The sequence below is a fragment of the Bombus terrestris genome, chromosome 11 (genome assembly GCF_910591885.1).
Source record: "Bombus terrestris chromosome 11, iyBomTerr1.2, whole genome shotgun sequence".
NCBI classification, from domain to species: Eukaryota; Metazoa; Arthropoda; class Insecta; order Hymenoptera; family Apidae; genus Bombus; species Bombus terrestris.
The window spans coordinates 2,505,873-2,526,041 of NC_063279.1; the positions used below are offsets into that span (position 1 = coordinate 2,505,873).

At 35.5% G+C, this 20,169-nt stretch overlaps 3 protein-coding genes across 7 annotated transcripts; all 3 read left to right on the top strand.

Annotated features, from left to right (window-relative positions):
* Nucleotides 1–91: 91 nt before the first annotated feature.
* LOC100648909 lies at nt 92–5,100 on the top strand. Of its 2 annotated transcripts, none has more exons than XM_003398735.4 (8): nt 92–232; nt 2,364–2,556; nt 2,662–2,779; nt 2,866–2,976; nt 3,056–3,163; nt 3,238–3,504; nt 3,585–3,861; nt 3,938–5,100. In XM_003398735.4, the coding sequence occupies exons 1-8, from the start codon at nt 212–214 to the stop codon at nt 4,043–4,045; spliced, it is 1,203 nt and encodes a 400-aa protein (XP_003398783.1). In that variant the 5' UTR covers nt 92–211; the 3' UTR covers nt 4,046–5,100. The 2 variants fall into 2 exon arrangements, with proteins under 2 accessions (XP_003398783.1, XP_003398782.1); XM_003398734.4 differs by lacking the exon at nt 92–232 and adding an exon at nt 401–2,220.
* Nucleotides 5,101–7,114: 2,014 nt separating this feature from the next.
* Nucleotides 7,115–16,954, top strand: LOC100648686 (galactosylgalactosylxylosylprotein 3-beta-glucuronosyltransferase P). The gene is made up of 5 exons (XM_003398732.4): nt 7,115–8,151; nt 12,638–12,846; nt 12,923–13,316; nt 14,066–14,223; nt 14,390–16,954. The coding sequence occupies exons 2-5, from the start codon at nt 12,649–12,651 to the stop codon at nt 14,786–14,788; spliced, it is 1,149 nt and encodes a 382-aa protein (XP_003398780.2). The 5' UTR covers nt 7,115–8,151; nt 12,638–12,648; the 3' UTR covers nt 14,789–16,954.
* A 147-nt stretch (nt 16,955–17,101) lies between these two features.
* Nucleotides 17,102–20,139, top strand: LOC100648568 (annexin B11). 4 transcript variants are annotated; one of them, XM_003398731.4, is made up of 9 exons: nt 17,102–17,436; nt 17,512–17,582; nt 17,768–18,337; nt 18,464–18,640; nt 18,754–18,958; nt 19,042–19,194; nt 19,273–19,446; nt 19,521–19,702; nt 19,771–20,139. In XM_003398731.4, the coding sequence occupies exons 2-9, from the start codon at nt 17,565–17,567 to the stop codon at nt 19,819–19,821; spliced, it is 1,530 nt and encodes a 509-aa protein (XP_003398779.1). In that variant the 5' UTR covers nt 17,102–17,436; nt 17,512–17,564; the 3' UTR covers nt 19,822–20,139. The 4 variants fall into 4 exon arrangements, with proteins under 4 accessions (XP_003398779.1, XP_012168584.1, XP_012168586.1 ...); XM_012313194.3 differs by having other exon boundaries at nt 17,102–17,431; XM_012313196.3 differs by lacking the exon at nt 17,768–18,337.
* The last annotated feature ends 30 nt before the right edge of the window (nt 20,140–20,169 follow it).

Sequence of the window (20,169 nt, forward strand, 5' to 3'; positions counted from 1 at the left end):
GGGCGTGATTTGAAGTGGAATGGTGGATGGCTTTGGTGGTGATGAGTACGGGGCCGAAGACAGGTGGCTCCTTATACCATAGCACGGGTTCGATGTGTTCAGTTTTGCTATGACCGCCGACTGGTCACGAGACATCTCCGAGGTAGAACCCCTATTTTGAGTTTAATACATTTTGTTTCTCTGTCAAAGAAGAAAAAAAAGCGACACTACAATGGAATATCGAACATTTATCGTGAGTTGACAATGTAATCGTTCTTTTCTTTTTCTCCCTTTTTCTTTTTTTACTTTTATTTTTTAATCACTAAGAATTGTTACTATATTATTTTTATCTTATTTCTTTCTTAATAATGAATTATTTTCATGTAAGTATAATGAATCAATAATTTGGAACGAATTATATATAAAAGTGAATATAGAACCATAATATTTTTTAAATCGCTTCTTCTCAAAAGTAATCTGATACAAGTATAACTGATTACAATTTCTATGGAATCAAGCGCCAAATATACTCGATCGGTGCGCATTCTAGATGAACTGCAGCGGAAAAGGTTCAATAAATTCAATACCTTCACGTTAGTCGATGCTTATTATAGAAATGTCCCGCATTCAGTAATCGCAGGGAACCGGTATAAAGTAATACCGTTACACAAATGCGTAATAAATGTCATGGCGGGAAAAGTATACTTTTACATCTTTTTTTAATATCGCTTCTTGTCAATGGAATGTCAAATGTTAATCGAACGCGATTTAAATAGTCATAAATCTGACTGATGCTTTGCCTTGGTTTTCTATATGGTAAATGATTTATGATTTTACTTTACAATGAACAAAATTTTCAAAACTAACGGAAATCGTAACGGAATCTAACGATGATTTTTATTTCATTTTATTAGTTTATCATTAAAACTTGCTTTTGAGAGTTGTCACCAACTAAAAAGAAAGTAGTACATAACCTGTTAAACAAAATAGAAACTTAAGATCTTTTCAACCACATGTCTCTCTCAAAACTATGTAACTCTTGCTGAAACAGTATTTTTCCAATTCTGGGAATGGAATAAATATTTCGATTAACAATCATACAAAGCATCACCATAGACTAATTTAACACGAATTATGAATACAAATTTTGCCTGTCATAACCATACCGAATGACAGGGGACTGGCATCCTACCTTTCCTAATCGTACCCAAGGCATTAGAACAGGTAAATAATAGAAAGAAACTGACATTCACAGAAATCGTAGTTCGGTATTATTTTCCTAATAAAACATGCGATACAGTCGATAAATGTACTCTTGATAGTAACAACCACAAAAATACTATATATATGTATTGGGTCGGTGAAAATGTTTCCTCACTATTTTTAAAGAAAGTTAAAGGTAGATTTCATGCAGGTCTCAGATACAAACCTTAGCGTCTGGATAATGTAGTGTTAGATATTTTATTTAACAATTATCTTTCCTCCATCATCTTTCAGGTAGTTTCATAATATCCTTCTTGAGAATATTTGCACTTAAAGTATAAATCACTTTTTCTTATAAAGAGATTTCATTCCTTTATCGATGTTTATAAAGATATGAATCCGCATAAACATCCGCAGCTTACATATAATAATGATACAAATAGCATAGTGTGCGAAGAAATGTGAAAAAACCTTTTGGGCAACCAAATTCCTCGTCGATTCGATTACCACAATTTTCTTGATCAAACGAATAATGATCTATGGTAGCTTACACGATTAATGAAATATCCTTTGGTCTGATAGTTCCACATGACGATTTTTATCCTCGAAATTCCTGAAGGTTAAACAGCCGAAAGAATGTAACGGCTGGCGAACGTGCACGCTTAGTGGGGCAGTCAGTATACAAGACTATAGTCTCGGGGTATTAATAGTCCGCGGAGCGTGGACCGAGTACCGTTAAGGCCGAATACGATACACGTCGGTATCTTACTAACGGGGAATACCTTGTAAGACCGAAACGCGTAGAGACGAAGGATCATCGACAAGCTAGTTCAAACAACGTGTTGTATTTCGTTGATCCTGGCTTCTATTCGAATAAAACTTCTCTTCTGTTGTAGCCAACTTGTTGGATCTATGAAATGTTGGCACGAACCGTCTGTTTGCTTTAAGTTAAGATTTTAATTAAGCTACAATAACGATTAAATCGAATGAAGTTTCATAGTTTTGAGACACTGATAAATACGCGATCGAGACGAAAAGGTAAAATAGAGGAAATCAATGTATAATAATGATTATATAATTTAATTTCACAAACGGCATAAAAAGATGATCATTGTGATTAGCGAAAATATTTATGCGAGAGAGGTTAGGGATATTGTACATATCATGTGTGAATTTTGTAGATGGTACTTTTATGCATTTTGTGCCACGCAAATGAATATTCGGACACGAAACAATCGAAACCAAATGACGTCGATTCGACGACAGAATCTAACGAACCTCCAGAAGGATATTACGCCTTCGTGAAATCACCAAACGCAGAACCGCCTAAAGTGAGGCCGCCACCTTATATAGATAGCGACAAAGAATGCTATGGTACGCATTTCAAAGTTGTGCCACTTTAATATCATGCGTCAGCAAAGAAGGAATACAAATTATTCTCTCTGTTACTTCCAAATAAACGTACATGAATGATTCTAGACACCGGTAAACAGGGAAAGGGTTACGTTTCCATACACAATATTTGCGGGGATCTTAACAAGGGTTATATCCCGCGAAATCCTATGAATCAGTATTTCAATGGCTCGTCGTATCCTTTGTAAGTGTAACAAAATTATTTATATGATAAAATGTCATGATAAACTCTAACCGTAATTTAATATCCTTTCTCATTTTTTCTTATAGCGCGCTGTTGAAAAATCACACGTTGAAATTTTTAAGCAAAGCGTTGCCTATACTCAAGGCTGACGATTCATTGCCGAAGGTCGCCACGGTGCAATCCTATTTCCAGAATTCGTTAGTAATTATATAGAAACGTGAATCTATCGTTGGGTTGTCGTTTTGTAAAATGTACCTTTTTTCCTAATATCGACAGTGTCGACACCGACGAGAAAGGAAGTAGAAGCAAGCGATCGTCCGATTCAGAAAGTGCCTTGGATACTCTCAGAAACGGTCGTAAATTCTGCGAAAATGGTGGAGGAGTGTAAGTCGCTGAACGAATTATTTTAAAAGATACAAGTTGGGATTTTGAACTATAATTTCTGTTTTACGCCAAAGAGTTTGCATGCTGTACAAGGCTATACAAGGTGAACCATTGGCTACCTCAGCAGCTGAACGCCGCGACGAGCCCTCCACCCCTGAGTATCGTCAACGAACACCGCCACAAGAGAAGCCAGAATACACCGGTCCACCCACTCCTTGTCCAGCTAAAGTGGAGTACGCTACACCAGTGTTCGCCAAGAACTATCAAGGAGTTTGGCGCTACGTGGTGCAAATCCCTTACGAGGGTTACTTCACTCAGACTATCGAAGTAACCCGATGCATGTAATATGACAGAGCATATGCAATTATCGTAACTAATTATTATCGTAGAGCGATTTTTAATATTAATCGATCTTTGACAGGCAATCAAGATGTCATTACTTGGATGGTGGCTGTCTGTCGTCGCCAAGATGGACTAGTTTGCTGGTAGCAGAGATTTTCTATCCTGACACGTTTTTGGAAGAAAATCAAAATTCTAGAATCAACGGCCTGAGGGATACTGCCGGTTCACCGCCGCCTGTTCACGATTTCCAGAATTATCAACAATATTTACAGAAACGTGCCGGGGAGAATGAAGCTCGTAACAGCGGATCGTCCCAGCATCATTGCGACGGTGTCGACGAAATGGGTTGTTTCCAGGTAATCGGACGATTTAAAATGTTCCAAGTGAAAATTTTGTTTAACAATTTCTTGATCCCGTTTGTCTGCGATACAGGTAAGATTGTACTACGATTGGTTCCTGGTGCCAGGAAGCTGCAAGTGTTGGCGTCCCGATTACTTCAACCGCTATGTTCGTCGAAGCGGGTCTAACGTCGAATTGTGATGGCAATATCGCGTGTCAAATCACGTAAATGAGCAAGAGGACGCGCTTGCGTGATATGACTGATACGATTAAATCGATAAGCTTGTCAGGTTCTGTGAAATAGTCTGTTTTTATCGATCGATGATCAAACGACTGTTTGATAATTGAATAGGAAAGATGTTAGAATCGAACATACATTTTTTAGATAATACCTACGTAGAAGATCGTATTTCAACAATCATCGAATGAGGAGAATTAAAGTGGATCCACTGAGTGCGATCGATAATCTAGCTTTAATATAATACTTTGTTGTATTAAATTCGCAGCATTGTGCACCTTAAAGACTGAAGAGAAGTACCATTGTCGTGAACGCAGTAGAACGCGCTAATGAAGTTGCATCAACGCGCGTTGTTACTAAGTACATATTTCTTTCTTTAAATAATCCACGTTTCGCACTGTATGAAAGTATGATTTGCATTTTTCATCTACCAAGATACGTTGTTAAATTAACGCAGTAGAATAGCTATAGAATCCTTTCCTGTTTTCTTTTTTTACTTATCACTGTCCTTCATTAATATCTCAATGGTATTAAAATGAAATTCATACAAGAATAATTAGAACCCTTATTAATAGTTATATAAACGTTAAATTTTTTATTTAAAAAATACGTAATCGACATTAGGATATCTTTGACAGAAATCCGGAACTATATTCATTCGGCTATCGAGATATTTTATTTTACAAATAACGAAACTGTACATTATTATATTTCTGTTCTTTATCTATTCGAAAATTATGTTATATGTAGTTCCGAGGGCCGAGTAAATTCCACGTTCGCTGTCAAAGACACGAGCCAACTTCTAAACTACTCACTGAAACCAGTCGTTCTACTTTTTAAATGTTGACGTAGAAACGACTATATTTAAGTCAACGTAAAATCATACGTTTCATTCTATAACTACTTATTACGTAATTTACATAATATGTCCATATTTCAATGTTGCAACATTCTTTGAACGCGGATGCAACGTTCACCTATTTAAATAAATAAATAATTCTAATATATATTGTTAAAATTGCGTGATAAGAGATTCTTTTAAAAATGTCATCTCTATCGTTCTCCTAACCTATATCATCTGCCGATAAAAATCAGTGGAAGACATTATGAGAAATACAGATAATTAGACAAGCGTTTCCTTCCTAATTCTGTATGCTAATAGAAGTTCCATGCTGTATTTTAGGTCGTTGATAATCGAATTTACACGTGAACTCATTCAAACTCTGTTGATTAGGTTACTTTCTAAATTTATAAAATGGTTTATTTCTGTGTAGGTCATGGCTCGACTTTACTATATGCTTCTCTTTTCCTCTTTTCCTTCATTCCTCTCTTCATACGTATTTCACGCAACAACGCTTGACAATTGAACACGTAATTCCTGCATTATGCATTTTAACCGCAATGAGTGCAGGATACGACCAAAAACACAAGGAAGTTCGGACAACATCGTTTACAAGTCCCTCTCGAGATTCGTAGGCAACCGTGGCCATTTACAATACTACACACTACCGTGTGTATAGTGTATAAGTATTGCCAGGTTGGATCAATACTCCGGTCGCTGAAAGACGAGGTGAGAGGTAGTGGAAACGACGATACTCGGAGAGAGAGAGACTACCGCATGGTGTCTGTTGAGCATGGTTATCGAGCGATTCCACTTGTTATGGGGCCGTTGAGTTAAAAACATTGGGGAAAATTTGTATTGAGTTTACTTTGTCACTGTATACAAACAATAATGTGCAACTAATTTATTTAAACAATTTGGTCGAAAAAGTGCTGTAAAGACCGATTCATTAACCCGCCAAATAAATTTTCTCTCGCTTTTTCACTACATTTCTGTGATGGTAACAAAACCGGCCGATCTATTTGCTTCATTAAATACATCATAAATTGAACTTAAGAGTTAGAATCGGTATACCTTAAAAGATTTGTCGATTCGATGATCGATCTACATTTTTGCTTAATCGATATATGAACTTAACCCTCGCATACTAGTCGCTATCGTAGCCAACCGGCGAATGTTTAGTTGAGTCACGTTGCATCGTACCCAACAAAACATATTTCTCCACTTAAACAATAGCTTGTAATGTAACTCCACGTTTAATCCAGATAGTTGCATCACAATGTTTTTCATTTGACGGAGATTACATTCCTAAATTAACTTTCCATCGTAATTGGTAAGGATTCACGAGAATTTGTAATCAAGGGAAATAAAGTCAAAGAAATTAGAACCTGCCATAAGTATTTAAGAAAAAAATCTTACATTATAAATAATATACTTATCATGTATTATGATTGCTCACAGATAGAAATTTATATTCAATCTAATCTATAGTTTTTATCTATATATCTACTAAGTATGATGTATGATCTATCGATGTCATTATATTTTATCGAGGAGACATACAGGTTTTAACATTTTTTTCGATAACTTATCTTCGATAAATTTCGATATTGCACTTGTTAGTTATGCAATTGTCATTACAAGTAGTAAAGATCACAAACCTGTATATAGATGATTATAATTGCAATGGTATAATGGATATAAATGGATGTACATAATTATACTCATATCTGAATGCAAACTAAAGTTAATTTTGCCAATAGCACCTACATGTTTTTGATAATTGTAAAAATAAATTCGTAGTTCGTTATTTTGACTATTGGGTATGGTAGTTGTACTTAAGATTTAATGGTTTTCGGTCATGTTATTAAGGCGACAAAGGTAGAGGAAGTATTGGAAAACTGATACCAAAATTCAATTGACCATCTGATCGCTCGATCCGAAACAGTCACCACGCGGATGTTTCAAAGATCGATAAAAACACCTACTCTGCGTCAAATAAGTACATTCTCCCACGTGATTCAGTGCAGCGCGCATATATATCGCGATATACATATGTAATATATATACATACATACATACATGTATATAGATAGATGTATATGTATAATGTATATATGTACACATATAAGAGCAGTGACGGCGGCGTGTCGGCTGCTGCGCCAGCTGAAACGAAATAGTGGGGATATGCGAACGTAGACGGATCGCACAAGGGGAATGCGACGAAGGAACAGTTCAGTATCAGCCGACGGAGGAGTGTCGTTTTGTCGTTGTTCGATCGAATTCTCCGTCAACTATGCTGTTTCCGCTTTTCGCTGACAGAACGCGAATGAAACGTACAGTAGACAGGCACGTGATTAATGAAACAATCGACTAGGGTTCGACGTCGTCACGAACATCCAGTCGGTTTGTGGTCGACTTCAAAACGATCAGTCCTCGTTCGAGACACACGACATGTGGCCAAAATTTCGAAGCGGCTCAAGACTCTTCGCTAAAAATACATTTGCCAAACTATCAAAGTGTTACAAGATTAGAGTGAAAGCAGAGATCAGTGATACGTTCTAATGAAGGGAGTCGACCTTTTTCTCAATCATGTCAGTGACAACGTGCTTCCGTCACCCGGTCTTTCGAACGTAGTCGTGATATCATGAAAATTTATAAAACTCAACCGAAGACAGCAATCTCTTGGTTATCCCCTTAGTTATTCACGTGCCATGAAATCCTCGTGATCGTCTGTCAGTCTATCTGCATCGCGCAGGGAAACGAGCGCGATTCGGTGAAACATCATCGCGCATCGATGGAGTCCATCGTAGTTGTTAAATGGATCTTCTTCTTGTAGCAACAACTATATTCGAAACTTGCGAATTCGTTGTGGAAATATAGACAAAATTCGTTGGTAAAAATTATGAGAAAACAACGTCGTTTATAATGTGCCCTTTATCGAGCGCATTAAATTCGATGCACGAATGCATGGTACGGTGAAACAATCACGGAACATATGTATGCAGGAAAATCACTAGTGTCGAATTTCAATCGGGACTCCCCACGTCCCGTCAATAATGTTACTAAACGATATCAATAACATAGCTACCGTGCCATTGTTTCTCGTCTTGTAAAAAAAACGCGCGAACATTTGACATGTGCGATAAGCCGGATTCTATACAAGCTACATAAACGAGAAGCAGAACAATTACTACTCGTGAGCGGAGTATGAACACCGTTTATCAGGTAAGTTTTAATTGTCTTGAACGAATAGGGGGCATTCATGGTTCGTTAGATCGATACTAATGTCGAAGATGAATTAATCGATCGTGAAAGTTCATGTTAGTCTACAGAAATCAAGTGGAAAGAGGACTTCCGAGAAAATGCTTAAAACTGGTAGCTTTGAACTCTATTGATTAAATATTATTAAATTAAAACCAAGTTTAACGCTCGCACAACTAATTTCGATAACTAGAAAGTAGTATATAAAAATCCAGGGTTATTCATACGTTTTGTCCGGCTATGGTTGACTCATACGAGACCTGACTACTGGAAAAAAGCAAAGGAATGTGTTTTTAACGGTCCACGCAATATATTTTGATGTTTCATACTTGATTTTGCTCGATGGAAAACACATACGTTTTTGTTTTTTTATTTTTGCGTAATAGTGGAATTACTTGAAAAAGTGACATATGAGTTAAAATTAACCTAAACGGAGTAGCCCATGGCCTGGTGTCCGAGGGTTAACCAGGCGATGAGGTTATAACCACCGAACTGCTTTGATTTTGCGTGTCGGTAACTTTCCTGCTTATTACCGGCTAGAAAAGGAGGGGAAACTGAGTTAGAAACGTTCGAAACATACATTGAACATAGATGGAGTTCTTTGATTAAAAGAAAAGGCACGATTTCATTCAAAAGCAGAGGAAAATTCGCCGGTGCCATTAAAGTGGCGCCACTAAATTGAAAGGGTTAACAAAGGGTTGGAGAATTGCAGCTTTTTGTGACCTACATATATGGCCGAAGTTGATACTGCAGCAAGTGATGTACGTCTGTCATGGCGCTAAATTAAGTCTAATCGATCCTTTAGTAGACTATTTGCAATCCTCTGATTTGATTATGTAATGCCGCGCACGTTGGAATTTTCACTCTGTCATTATTTCAACACAGATGTTTTCTTATTTCTCTTCTTGTTATTTTCTTGATATTACACTTTCTTTGATAGCTTTCGCATAACTCCCGAGCATCGACATCTTATGTTGGACCTACTGCTCACATATAAGGTACTTAACGGTAATATTACAAGCCCCGAGTTGTTATCTACGTTTTAATTTATTTACATTCTTATTCACTTTTCAAGAATTACTCGGCAGGACTCTTTACGATCAACTTAATTACACATGTTAATTGTATCGTTATTAATGTGAAATAAATCCTGCAGGCCGATCGACTATTTGGGGTTCAATACATACAGACGAAGTCGTTCTGATAAACTCATATCACATTTAATAATACATTTAATAATAGCGATAACATAATACATCATTATATTTTGATATATCTATTCGTATATGCATGATAAAATTATTTTTACATATCTGAATTCAAACAATCTGATCTATATATTTATTTTTATTATATTCGAGCATAATTTGATAAATAAAATTCCAGGTGGTAAAGAATAGACAGATTATATATATTTATAACCACATATGCTCGCATGGGATCGTTCAAGTTAGTGACTGATAACACGAAGAAGAAGAAATTTTGGTTCGAACTTGGTGAAAACTTTTTTTTATCCAGTATGGTTAAAGTTCCTCCATATTACTTTCGGGCTCGAGAAAAAGTAATTCAGCGTAACGATGAAATATAGTCGTTGATAATTCATTGATTGCTTGAACAAACAAAGTTACGAAAAGAATGTTTGGAAAAACAATTAACTCGCGAGATATATTATGAACGAGTAGATGATAAATTGTTCAGTTTCAAAAACGTAGACATGCATATTTTATCGGACGAATGGTCGAATAATTTTTCAACTAACGCGCAAATTGATCATATTTAGACAAAATTTCGGGAAATTCCAGTTTGACCAGCTTCTGTATTCGAGCAAGGCCGAGAAGTTTTACGGTTTTAGATTAAATGGCAAAACTCTGAATGAAAGGAAAACTATCTTTAATCGATTAATCATATCACAACAATCAGCAACATCGCGCTGAAGAAAACTTAACGTTTAAAAAATGTACTCGTTCCACAAATTCCGTGAAAGCACCGACGGAGCGTAATTTATCTTGCAGATGAAATTGTATGGAATTCCGTGCGTGAAGATTATTCTCATTCTCGTCGAAAATTTGCGGTTCTGGATAGTGAAATAAACGCGCGCTTTCATCGAAACTATCTTTGATATTGCACGAAGGAATATCGATGGCGGGCCTATGTGCGATTATTTTACATTTCACTCAATTCACTCTGGACTCGAATTAAATATGCTTGCTCTACGTTGTATTTAATATATCTAATATATTTTACATAGTTGTTTGTTTATTTTAAATAGTTCCCAAGTCTCACTGAAATTATTAACTGTATGTAATAATACGTATATAATCCATTTTAATTTTACATCTCAAATAATCGCACAACCATAAAATTCGACGCACTTTGTTTAACGGTGTAAAAATACCAATAATTTTTCCTCTATTTCAGCCCGAGTTTTTTTCCAACGAAACGATCGAATACTATTTTAGAAATTTAATGAAAGTTAAACGAAACTTTGGATGGATTCGATTTAGTAATAGAACGAAAACAGATAAGACTTCCAATTCTTTGCCGTGGTAATTAAACACAATTAGTGGAAATATACGTAATTTACCCGATTATTTCAGCCTCCGTGCATTTCCAATCATATCGCACGAATATCGAATTTCTTTACTTTTTTTATTTCTCTTTTGTCAATGTTATCTTCAATCGAGCGTAATTATAAATATTTGATCGGTGATTTCGTCATCATCGACTTACTTACAATAAGAAACAGAAGTCTTTATATTTACGCTTGTTTCCGTATCATTTTGCTGAACGTAACACGATCAGGTGATACAGGATACAATTTCGACTTGTTTCGTGGAAAACGTCTATTTTACTATCACCAATTGTTACAGAGATATTCTGTTCCATTGCATTAACTTCTTTTATTTCGTTTCCTTTATTAAATTATATACCGCTTATAAGAGACATAGAAAATATAAATCAATCAACCATACAAAAGAGAATCGCATACAAATATGTACATACGTTATCAAAGTTTGATCTCACTAACACTAATCAACTAACTAAAATATCACAGATGTGTGACTTCTTTTCTTTGCTAAATTTTAGAAAACACATGTTATCGCCATAAAGGCGAATAGGTTCGTTTATTGAATCATACAAAAACTAAATGAACACTTGTGTAAAGGCGTATTAGTTATGTTATATAATCGATCGCAGGTCGGTATCTCCATTATATATCTTTTTTCTCTTTTTAGTCTAGGGATAAAATGATAATCGTTTCTGCGTTTTAAATGAAAATGTTAATTGATATGTTTAACACGTCGTAATAAATTATTACTTAAATGCTCTGTGTGACGTTAATCAGTTTATTATTTATTCATAGAGATAAGTCACGTCCTTGAAATTTTTCATCCACGGTATTAAAAAACCGGAGTAGGTAATCCAGTTAAGAAACTACATTTGTATCCACGATTGGAAATCATTATACTCGTGTCGATGTTAAGCATCCGTCGAATCCGTATCGAAACAATCTCTTGGAAAAGCCACGATGTGCTCGCGAATTTACTTAAATACTAATCATTAAACTCATTGTTTGAAACGTTGGTTCAACAAGATCTTTTTCTAACGGATTAATGAAAGCAACCAAATTTAACGCAACTTAGATTAATCGAAGAATGGTGCATCTAGAAAAAGGAAGATTACCGATAAATAGGACATATACGCATACACGTGAAGCCAGTTTTTGGAATGGGACATTTATTTAAAGATATTCTTAATTTTTAATTGCCTGCAAAAGTAGAAATATTCATCACGCGACACGCGATCGCCAAGATAATTTCGTGAAATAGAATTCCATTCGCTGTCGGTTCCTTAACGTATCATGGTATATTACTTTTCAAGACGCGGATCATAGCCACGTATCTCGTGAAACGGTAACCTACGGTGATTTTCATTCTTGATAACGCGCCACTGAACATTGTAGCCCGATAATTACCGATAGAAGATCACAAATACTTACGATGTATCACGTATTTCTGGCGCATGTTAAAATTAATAAAACATAATGACTTTTGAAAATCTTGTATACATAAAAGAGCACGCGTATCACCGGAAACATGTATCTTATCGTTTCCCCTTTATAACGGCTTTGGTATACGACAGTATACACACTCCCTAATTTTACGAGCTCGTTCATTTGCAAAGCATCTTAGTCGAAAAAAAAGACAGAGTAGCGAGAAAAACGAAGACTGAACGACTTCATTATCTAGATGCTCGAGACCTTCCAAACAGTTAACGAATTACCGTTATAGAACTCACGATCAATTTACGATAGCCATTAAGTAATTATATAACTATTTCTTTCGTACTTGTACAATTCTCTGATCCTATACTTCAGATTCAGAGTATTTGGTTTATTAATTAGTTAATTTATTGTACGTATATAAATGGTATTTTTTTTTCTTTGCAGGTTTTGGTATAATGAAGTCATCCATGAAAATGGGGGTGGTAGCCATAATAGGTCTGTTCGTGGTGTTCTACCAATATCATTTGTCTACCAGTGTGCGATTCGATCAGATATCTGACTTTAACACGGGTGGATCCGCGGAGGATGGTCCCGTTCTATCCCAGGAAGAGGTAGAACGCTACGTAAGGACGTCGAAATTCACCGAAGAAATGGTAAACGTTGGAAGATGAAAGCTTTGCTTCGGGTTCGTTTAATCGTTCGTTTAAAACACAGCCCTTCTATTTGTAGATCAAAAGCGCTGTGCGCAGAGTTCAAGAGATTAACGGACTTAGTCCAGACATAGCGTCGATGTTAGTGCAACAGCTAATAAATCATTTGCACAAGAATATCTTCGAGCTGGGCGAGAACAATTCGAAGATCGGGCGATTCGAACCTAGTCGAAACGCGACATCGAACGAACAGCAAGAATCATCGATGAAGTTGAACAAAACACCGGAACCGCTGTACATAATCACGCCGACGTATCGCCGACCAGAACAAATACCCGAGCTCACCAGGATGTCGCACACTTTGATGTTGGTAAAGAACGTTTACTGGCTCGTTATCGAGGACGCGACCGTTGCTACCAAACAAGTCACGAGGCTGTTAGAGCGAACAGGATTGAAGTTCGAGCATCTCACTGGTAAATCCAATAGATTAGAAATTGGAACGGAATTCAAACGGAGCTGCGACTAAATGGTATCGATCGTTAGCCTGCGCGAAATCTGTCCACTGTTCGACGATACTTTCTCTACTTCCTTTCTCTGTTTCAAGCGTGTTTCGAGATAATTACTCTGTCCTAAGAAAAATGTTTTTCGCGTCACTTTATACCTCTCCTTAGAAGTTAAACGTACTTCGGTCAAGTTTCTCGTAACGACATCGTTACACAGTGATAAAAAAGTAATGGAACCGGGCGATTCATAAGAATGTCGATTGGAACAACGATATATTAATTCTTTACATTACGTATTATATCGTTGTAATTCGTTCGTCATACGTCGCTAACCATCAAAATTAAAGATCGCGTTATTTTTGTATTTGTTCATCTATATCGTTTATTGACATAATCGAAGGAAGTAATTTTGAGTCTTTTCAAAATATCCCGCCATCGAGTCGACACGCGCGGTGTAAATAGTTCCGGTGAAAATTAATTTCGTTGATCGACTGCCATCTCATCGGGAATTAATTGAAACAGCCGCAAAGCTCTCGATGAAAAAGCGTTATATTGATTTTGTTGGCCAAGCTAGTCTGTGTTTGAATATGTAGTTGCATTGACCGATTCTCCCAAACGGGGTATCATGTCAGTCTTTGCATAAGCTAATTTATATTGGATCGTGACACAAAATTCGACAATGTTGCCTCACCCGGACGCTTTTGTGCTTTCTTTTCCAGCTCCGATGCCTGAGAAGTATAAGCAGAAAAAGGGTGCCAAACCACGGGGCGTATCTAATCGAAATCGTGGCTTACAATGGATCAGAGCGAATGCGACCAATGGCGTTTTTTATTTTGCTGATGACGATAATACCTATGACATAACTCTTTTTGACGAGGTATTATTTCAACGAGCATATAATTCTTTCTAATTTACGTAGAGCAATTTACGTATTGCTGATTTAAATTTTAAAAAATTACATCTGGTAATTTAGATATCACGATCACAGTTAATTCAAAATATTATTTTAAGAATCATTACAGAAATGCAATTATGTATTTTAGATCCGTAAAACTAAACGAGTCTCCATGTTCCCCGTTGGATTATGCACGAAATTTGGCTTAAGTTCTCCCATCATTAAGAACGAGAAGTTCGTTGGATTTTACGACGGTTGGATCGCTGGACGAAAATTCCCGGTCGATATGGCAGGTTTTGCGGTAAGCGTGAAGTTTCTACTTCAGAGGCCAAATGCATCGATGCCGTTTAAGGCCGGCTACGAGGAAGACGGTTTTCTGAAAAGTTTGGCGCCATTCGAACCAAAGGACATCGAATTCTTGGCCGACAACTGCACCAAGGTGCTCGCTTGGCACACGCAAACGAAAAAAAATGAACCAAGTGCGCCCCTTGATATGAAACTATATGGTGAAACGAACCTAGTTAAACTGAAACAACAAATAGTATGATGTAGTCTGACTACGATTGCACTTCCGAGTTCGATCTGATTTTAATCATTAATAAGTACGACAAACAAAGTGATTCAGTGCCTGAAGTATTGTAAAGTACGATTGGCGTAGCAATGATCTTCTTTTCTGGTCTTTTATTCTTCGAAAGAGTTCGAAAGAAGCTATAGCTTGTTTAAAATGGACTGGTTGAACAAACTGATTTCCCTTGTTATAAAAAGACACTATATAGGCTATATTTTTACGTTGCTCTTTTCTTAAACAGGCTGCAAAGTGGAATTACGATCTATGATAGAATCATATTAGATTATTTCATGTTATTTCATCTTATGTAGATTATTTAATCTTGAGCGACTGATAGATTTGAAACAAAATATAGCTTTCTTCATAACTCAAAATTTTTAGAAGAAGCTAATGTGCAAAGAAAATGGGAACTAACCAAACTTTGTTGCAGTGGTATGTTTCTGTATAGCATAGAGTATAGAGCATTATTTTACATATTAACGTATTAATTTTAGTTGTAATGAATAATATATAATGTGTAGGGTAAAGACCAATTAGCGTGAGAAAAGTAATTCGATTGAGTTACGATAAAACTAAGAAAACTGTAAGAAAGATAAACCTTTACTGTTCAGTATATACAACTTCTTGCATTATCTTCCGTTTCGCCTTGCAAGTTGTTTGTTTTCTGTGTAGGTATCCTAAATTTGATACGTGATCAATGGATCAATTTTTTTTTTAGAATTCCACAGTGAATAGCGTTCATCAAATCTTTAATGAAACAGAGTGAATGCAAGTTACCTTTTATACTTATCGTTGTTGTACAAATATTGTTTTATAGTATATTTCTATAACAGCGTAATATATTTTTGTCTTGTGAAACAACGAACAAATACAAAGTGTTTTGCGAAATAGCAAATAGGAAACCTTAATATTTTAACGTTCTGTTTTTATAGTTAGGATCCTTAATATTATTAGTTCATATTATTTTGTGTTACTTTTAAGGAGATTGCCTACGTGTATAATATAATGTATTATGAAATTAGTCAGTCTTAAATGAAAAAAAGGAAGACATTATGCACACCGGTTTTTAATGGATTGTACGAATATCGTAAGATTATACATAGTTCGCGGCAGGAAGAACTTCGATCGTCGAACGTGAATTCATATCGAATGCATGCGTAGATAGGAAACAAATGAAATGTAACGAAGCGTTTCAAAAGGTCTGTAACCAAATCTCGCAAAGAAATGCTAGTTTATACGACTTTTAAATGATCAACAATTAAAGTCGAAAGTAGAGTATAATACGGAAATTAAAAAGTTATTTTGAAATTTTACTAGACCTTTTGAAGCTTCATCTTAATATACAACATTAACTTACCAAAGTAATACAAGTGATATACAAAAAAAAATCTAAGTTAAACAGAGATATTTTTTAGTTCTTGATTATTGGAACTCGATGTTTCATTATCAAAACGTTTAGGTTCTCCGCGCTCTTGTTGCTCAAAATAAATAAGAAAAATAATTTAGAATGCTGCACGCATCTGGAACGTTATTATCTAGTCTAACAACGTCGTGATGAATATTAAAATTATCAAAAAATCTATTACCGCAGTGTCGAGCGAATATAATTGTATATTATATATTTCTTTGAAAATTCACAGGACAAACGCAAATTCATTTTTTATAATTTTTTGAAATATTAAATATTGGAGATTTACAGTAGTGCTACGTTAACTGACCGACATTTTTGAAGATCAAAGATAATTGGAATTTTCTAAAAATATACCTCCTTTAATAACTGGCCAGAAGTCCCAACCCGTGGCCAATTAGCGAAGCACTATTATAATCTTTATGTTATAAACTATAAATATATTTATATATATTAGCCAGATTTTGTCGACACATAAACATAGTTTCGTGAAAGCGTTTCGAGCACAACGTGTAAATTGTTAAACCAAGTCTGCAATTTCCTGCAATTTACTCGTACTCTAATTAAGCGGAGATACTATATCATGAAAGCAATAAACTCGTTGTTAGATAATGTTGGCTTTGTGCGAATCATGTCTTTGCGTGCGTGGATATTAATGACTTTAACAATCATAAAAAAAGGAAGTGAACGATACATTTAATCTTTATCATGGCAAAATAAAAGAAAAGTGAAAACAGCTTTGAACGGCTGATGAAAATATTTTGAATTTTACGCGCCTAAACCACACATGCGTACTTTGATCATGGCATTTCCGTCTAACTCGTTGTCGCTACGTCAGTTCGATGTGACGTCAGTAAGTGGTAAACGACTGCTTTTTACCCTTTCCCACTAATCCTATGACTGTGTATACGTACTTACATTGTACGTATGCCTTTCGATGAAACATCACTTCTCTTGAATTCGGATTTGTAACATCTGCTTAGGTTCCAAGTCCCGTTACTAATACGTCACAAAAATAAAACCTCCCGATACTTATAGAGTACGACAATTCTACGAAACCTTAAGCAGTTCTAAACCGTTTTCGTGCAACAGAAATAACTTCGATATAAGCTTGGAGAAATACGATTTGTTTGTCATTGTTTCATAACAAGTGCGTCTTTACTGGGCGTTTCCAACCTTACAGCTTTCTTTTTTCGTCTGTTATTTATCTTTAGGTTTGGTAATTATTACAATTAGATTAACATCGAATCATCACGCTTTTTATTTAATTGGAATAATAATTATTTAATTACAGATTTTTGTGCCTAGTGATCTTGTGCCAAGTGCCTTTGCAAGAAATCGACTAAGATGAGTTACGGTTATCAAGTGAGTATTTACTTTTTCTTACTATTACAGATACTTCTTACATCTTTTTTTTAAGTATGTTTTTATTCACATATCTTTATGTGACGCAAAAACACATCTAAATAGCATGAAATATTTACAATCAGAACACAAATGAACATGAAAGTGTGATTGTATTATTTTTTATTTACACCTTGCTATCAAAGGGACCACCAGTGATTCAGTTTCCTGGCCATGCACCACCACCAACATCATTTGGGGCTCCACCTGGTACACCCTCTGCCCCCGGTGCTCTGCCTTATCCTCAAAGTGGCAACATAGGTTTTACAAGTTCTGCTCCTGTGTCTTTTGGTATGCCACAACCTTATTCTCCATATCCTGTGCAACCTAGTCATCCTATGTCAAACCAATATCCTCCTCCAGCACCAGGAGCTCCTGTTCAACAAATACCTTTACCTATGCAACAATCCCCTTCCCCTTACCCATCCCAACAAATGCAGCAACCATATCCAGGACAACCTTCTGTATATCCGCAACAGCAAGATTATAATATGTATCCAAATCTTCGGAATGCACCAGATGCAAAAGAATGTTTTAATATACCTTCTCCTTATACCTCTGCTTCCAATGCTCACTCAAATAATTCAAGTTCCTATCAAGGCGGAAGCTATCCTGGGGGGCAGGGTACAGGATATTATTCTCCACACACAGGTAGATCTTCTCCCTATCAACCTACCCCAGCCCCAGCCCCCCGGAGAAATCAGTTTACGCCTAAGGTGAGACTAACAAAAGATGTCTAAAAGCCTACATTGCTCAAAGAATGATTTAATATACAAAACATATACTTTAATCATTGTTTTTCCAATGAAAATATTAAGTATGATCGTTGGTTTATGTTACAGCTGTCCCCTACAGTTGTACCATACAATGATTTTGATGCCAGAGCAGATGCAGAAGTCTTAAGGAAAGCAATGAAGGGTTTTGGGACAGATGAAAAAGCTATTATTCATGTACTTGCCAATCGCAGTAATCTGCAACGCCAAGAAATTGCAGTCCAGTTCAAAACCTTATATGGAAAGGTGAAAACGTTAAAATTTAATTATAAGCTATAAAAAGATTTATATATATATATATATATATATATATATATATATATATATTATGTTAAATTAATTCAAATTTTCTTTAATAGGATCTTATAAAAGATTTGAAGTCTGAATTGTCAGGTAACTTCGAAAGATTAGTTCTTGCTATGATGATGCCGTTACCGCAATTTTATGCCAAAGAATTACATGACGCAATGGCGGGTATCGGTACCGACGAATGCGTCCTCATAGAAGTATTGTGTACTATGTCCAATCACGAGATTCGCGTGATTAAACAAGCTTACGAAGCGAGTAAGTTCCACTCGACATAATTTTTTTTAGAATTACAAGTTTCCTTATTGAAGAATTACAATCATTTCTCTTTTACTGTTTAGTGTATGGAAGAACATTAGAGGATGATCTAAGAGACGATACTTCCGGGAATTTCAAGCGGTTAATGGTATCGTTATGTTGTGCCAACAGAGATGAATCATTCGACATTGATCATGCAGCCGCTATAGAAGATGCCAAAGAACTTCTCAGAGCAGGTATGTAATGTTATAAATAACGCAATTGATTTATAACGTTATCAATATATGATATTTGCACTTTCTTTTGCTTTTCAGGTGAACTCCGTTTCGGAACTGATGAATCAACATTTAATGCGGTACTGGTTCAAAGAAATGTTCTACAATTGAAACAGGTGTTCCAAGAATATGAAAATATTACGGGACATGCTATTGAAGATGCAATCGAGAACGAATTCTCGGGTGATATAAAAAAAGGCCTTCTAGCCATCGGTATGTAATTAATATATTATGTTTTACTATAATCTTGATTGAATTAATTTTATAATGAATTAATTTCACCACAGTGAAGTGTGTCAAAAGCAGAGCCGGTTTCTTTGCTGAACAATTATACAAAAGCATGAAAGGTCTTGGTACAGATGATGATCGTTTAATCAGATTGGTTGTCACACGTTGCGAAGTGGACATGGGAGAAATTAAAGAAACATTCAGACAGCTATATAATGAATCTCTAGAAGAATTTATAACTGTTAGTATATTCAACAGAAAAATGCAAGAGAATTAACTGATTAAATCTAATGACTATGTTTTTTGCAGGGTGATTGTTCCGGACATTACAAGAAATGTCTTTTAGCACTTGTTTCTTAAAACTATATTAACAAAAAATGTGAGATTATATCTCATCGCATTTAATGGCCAATTTGTCGAATATTAATGTCTATATATTTATTTATTTACTTGTTATTCATTTAATGCGTTACAAATGATTTACGCTATTATATTGATATATTTCTAAGAAACGAAAGGAGATTATAAGAATCTACATACAATACAGAAAACACGAAATTTTACAAGCTTTACTTCAAATTTGAAATTGTTATATTTCTACTTATTGAATCTCAATTATTGTTAAGCACTATTGTTAAATACTGTAAAAGTATTCTGAGTAAAAATTTATGAGAAAAATGTTAAAAAAGAAAAAGTATTAATGACTTA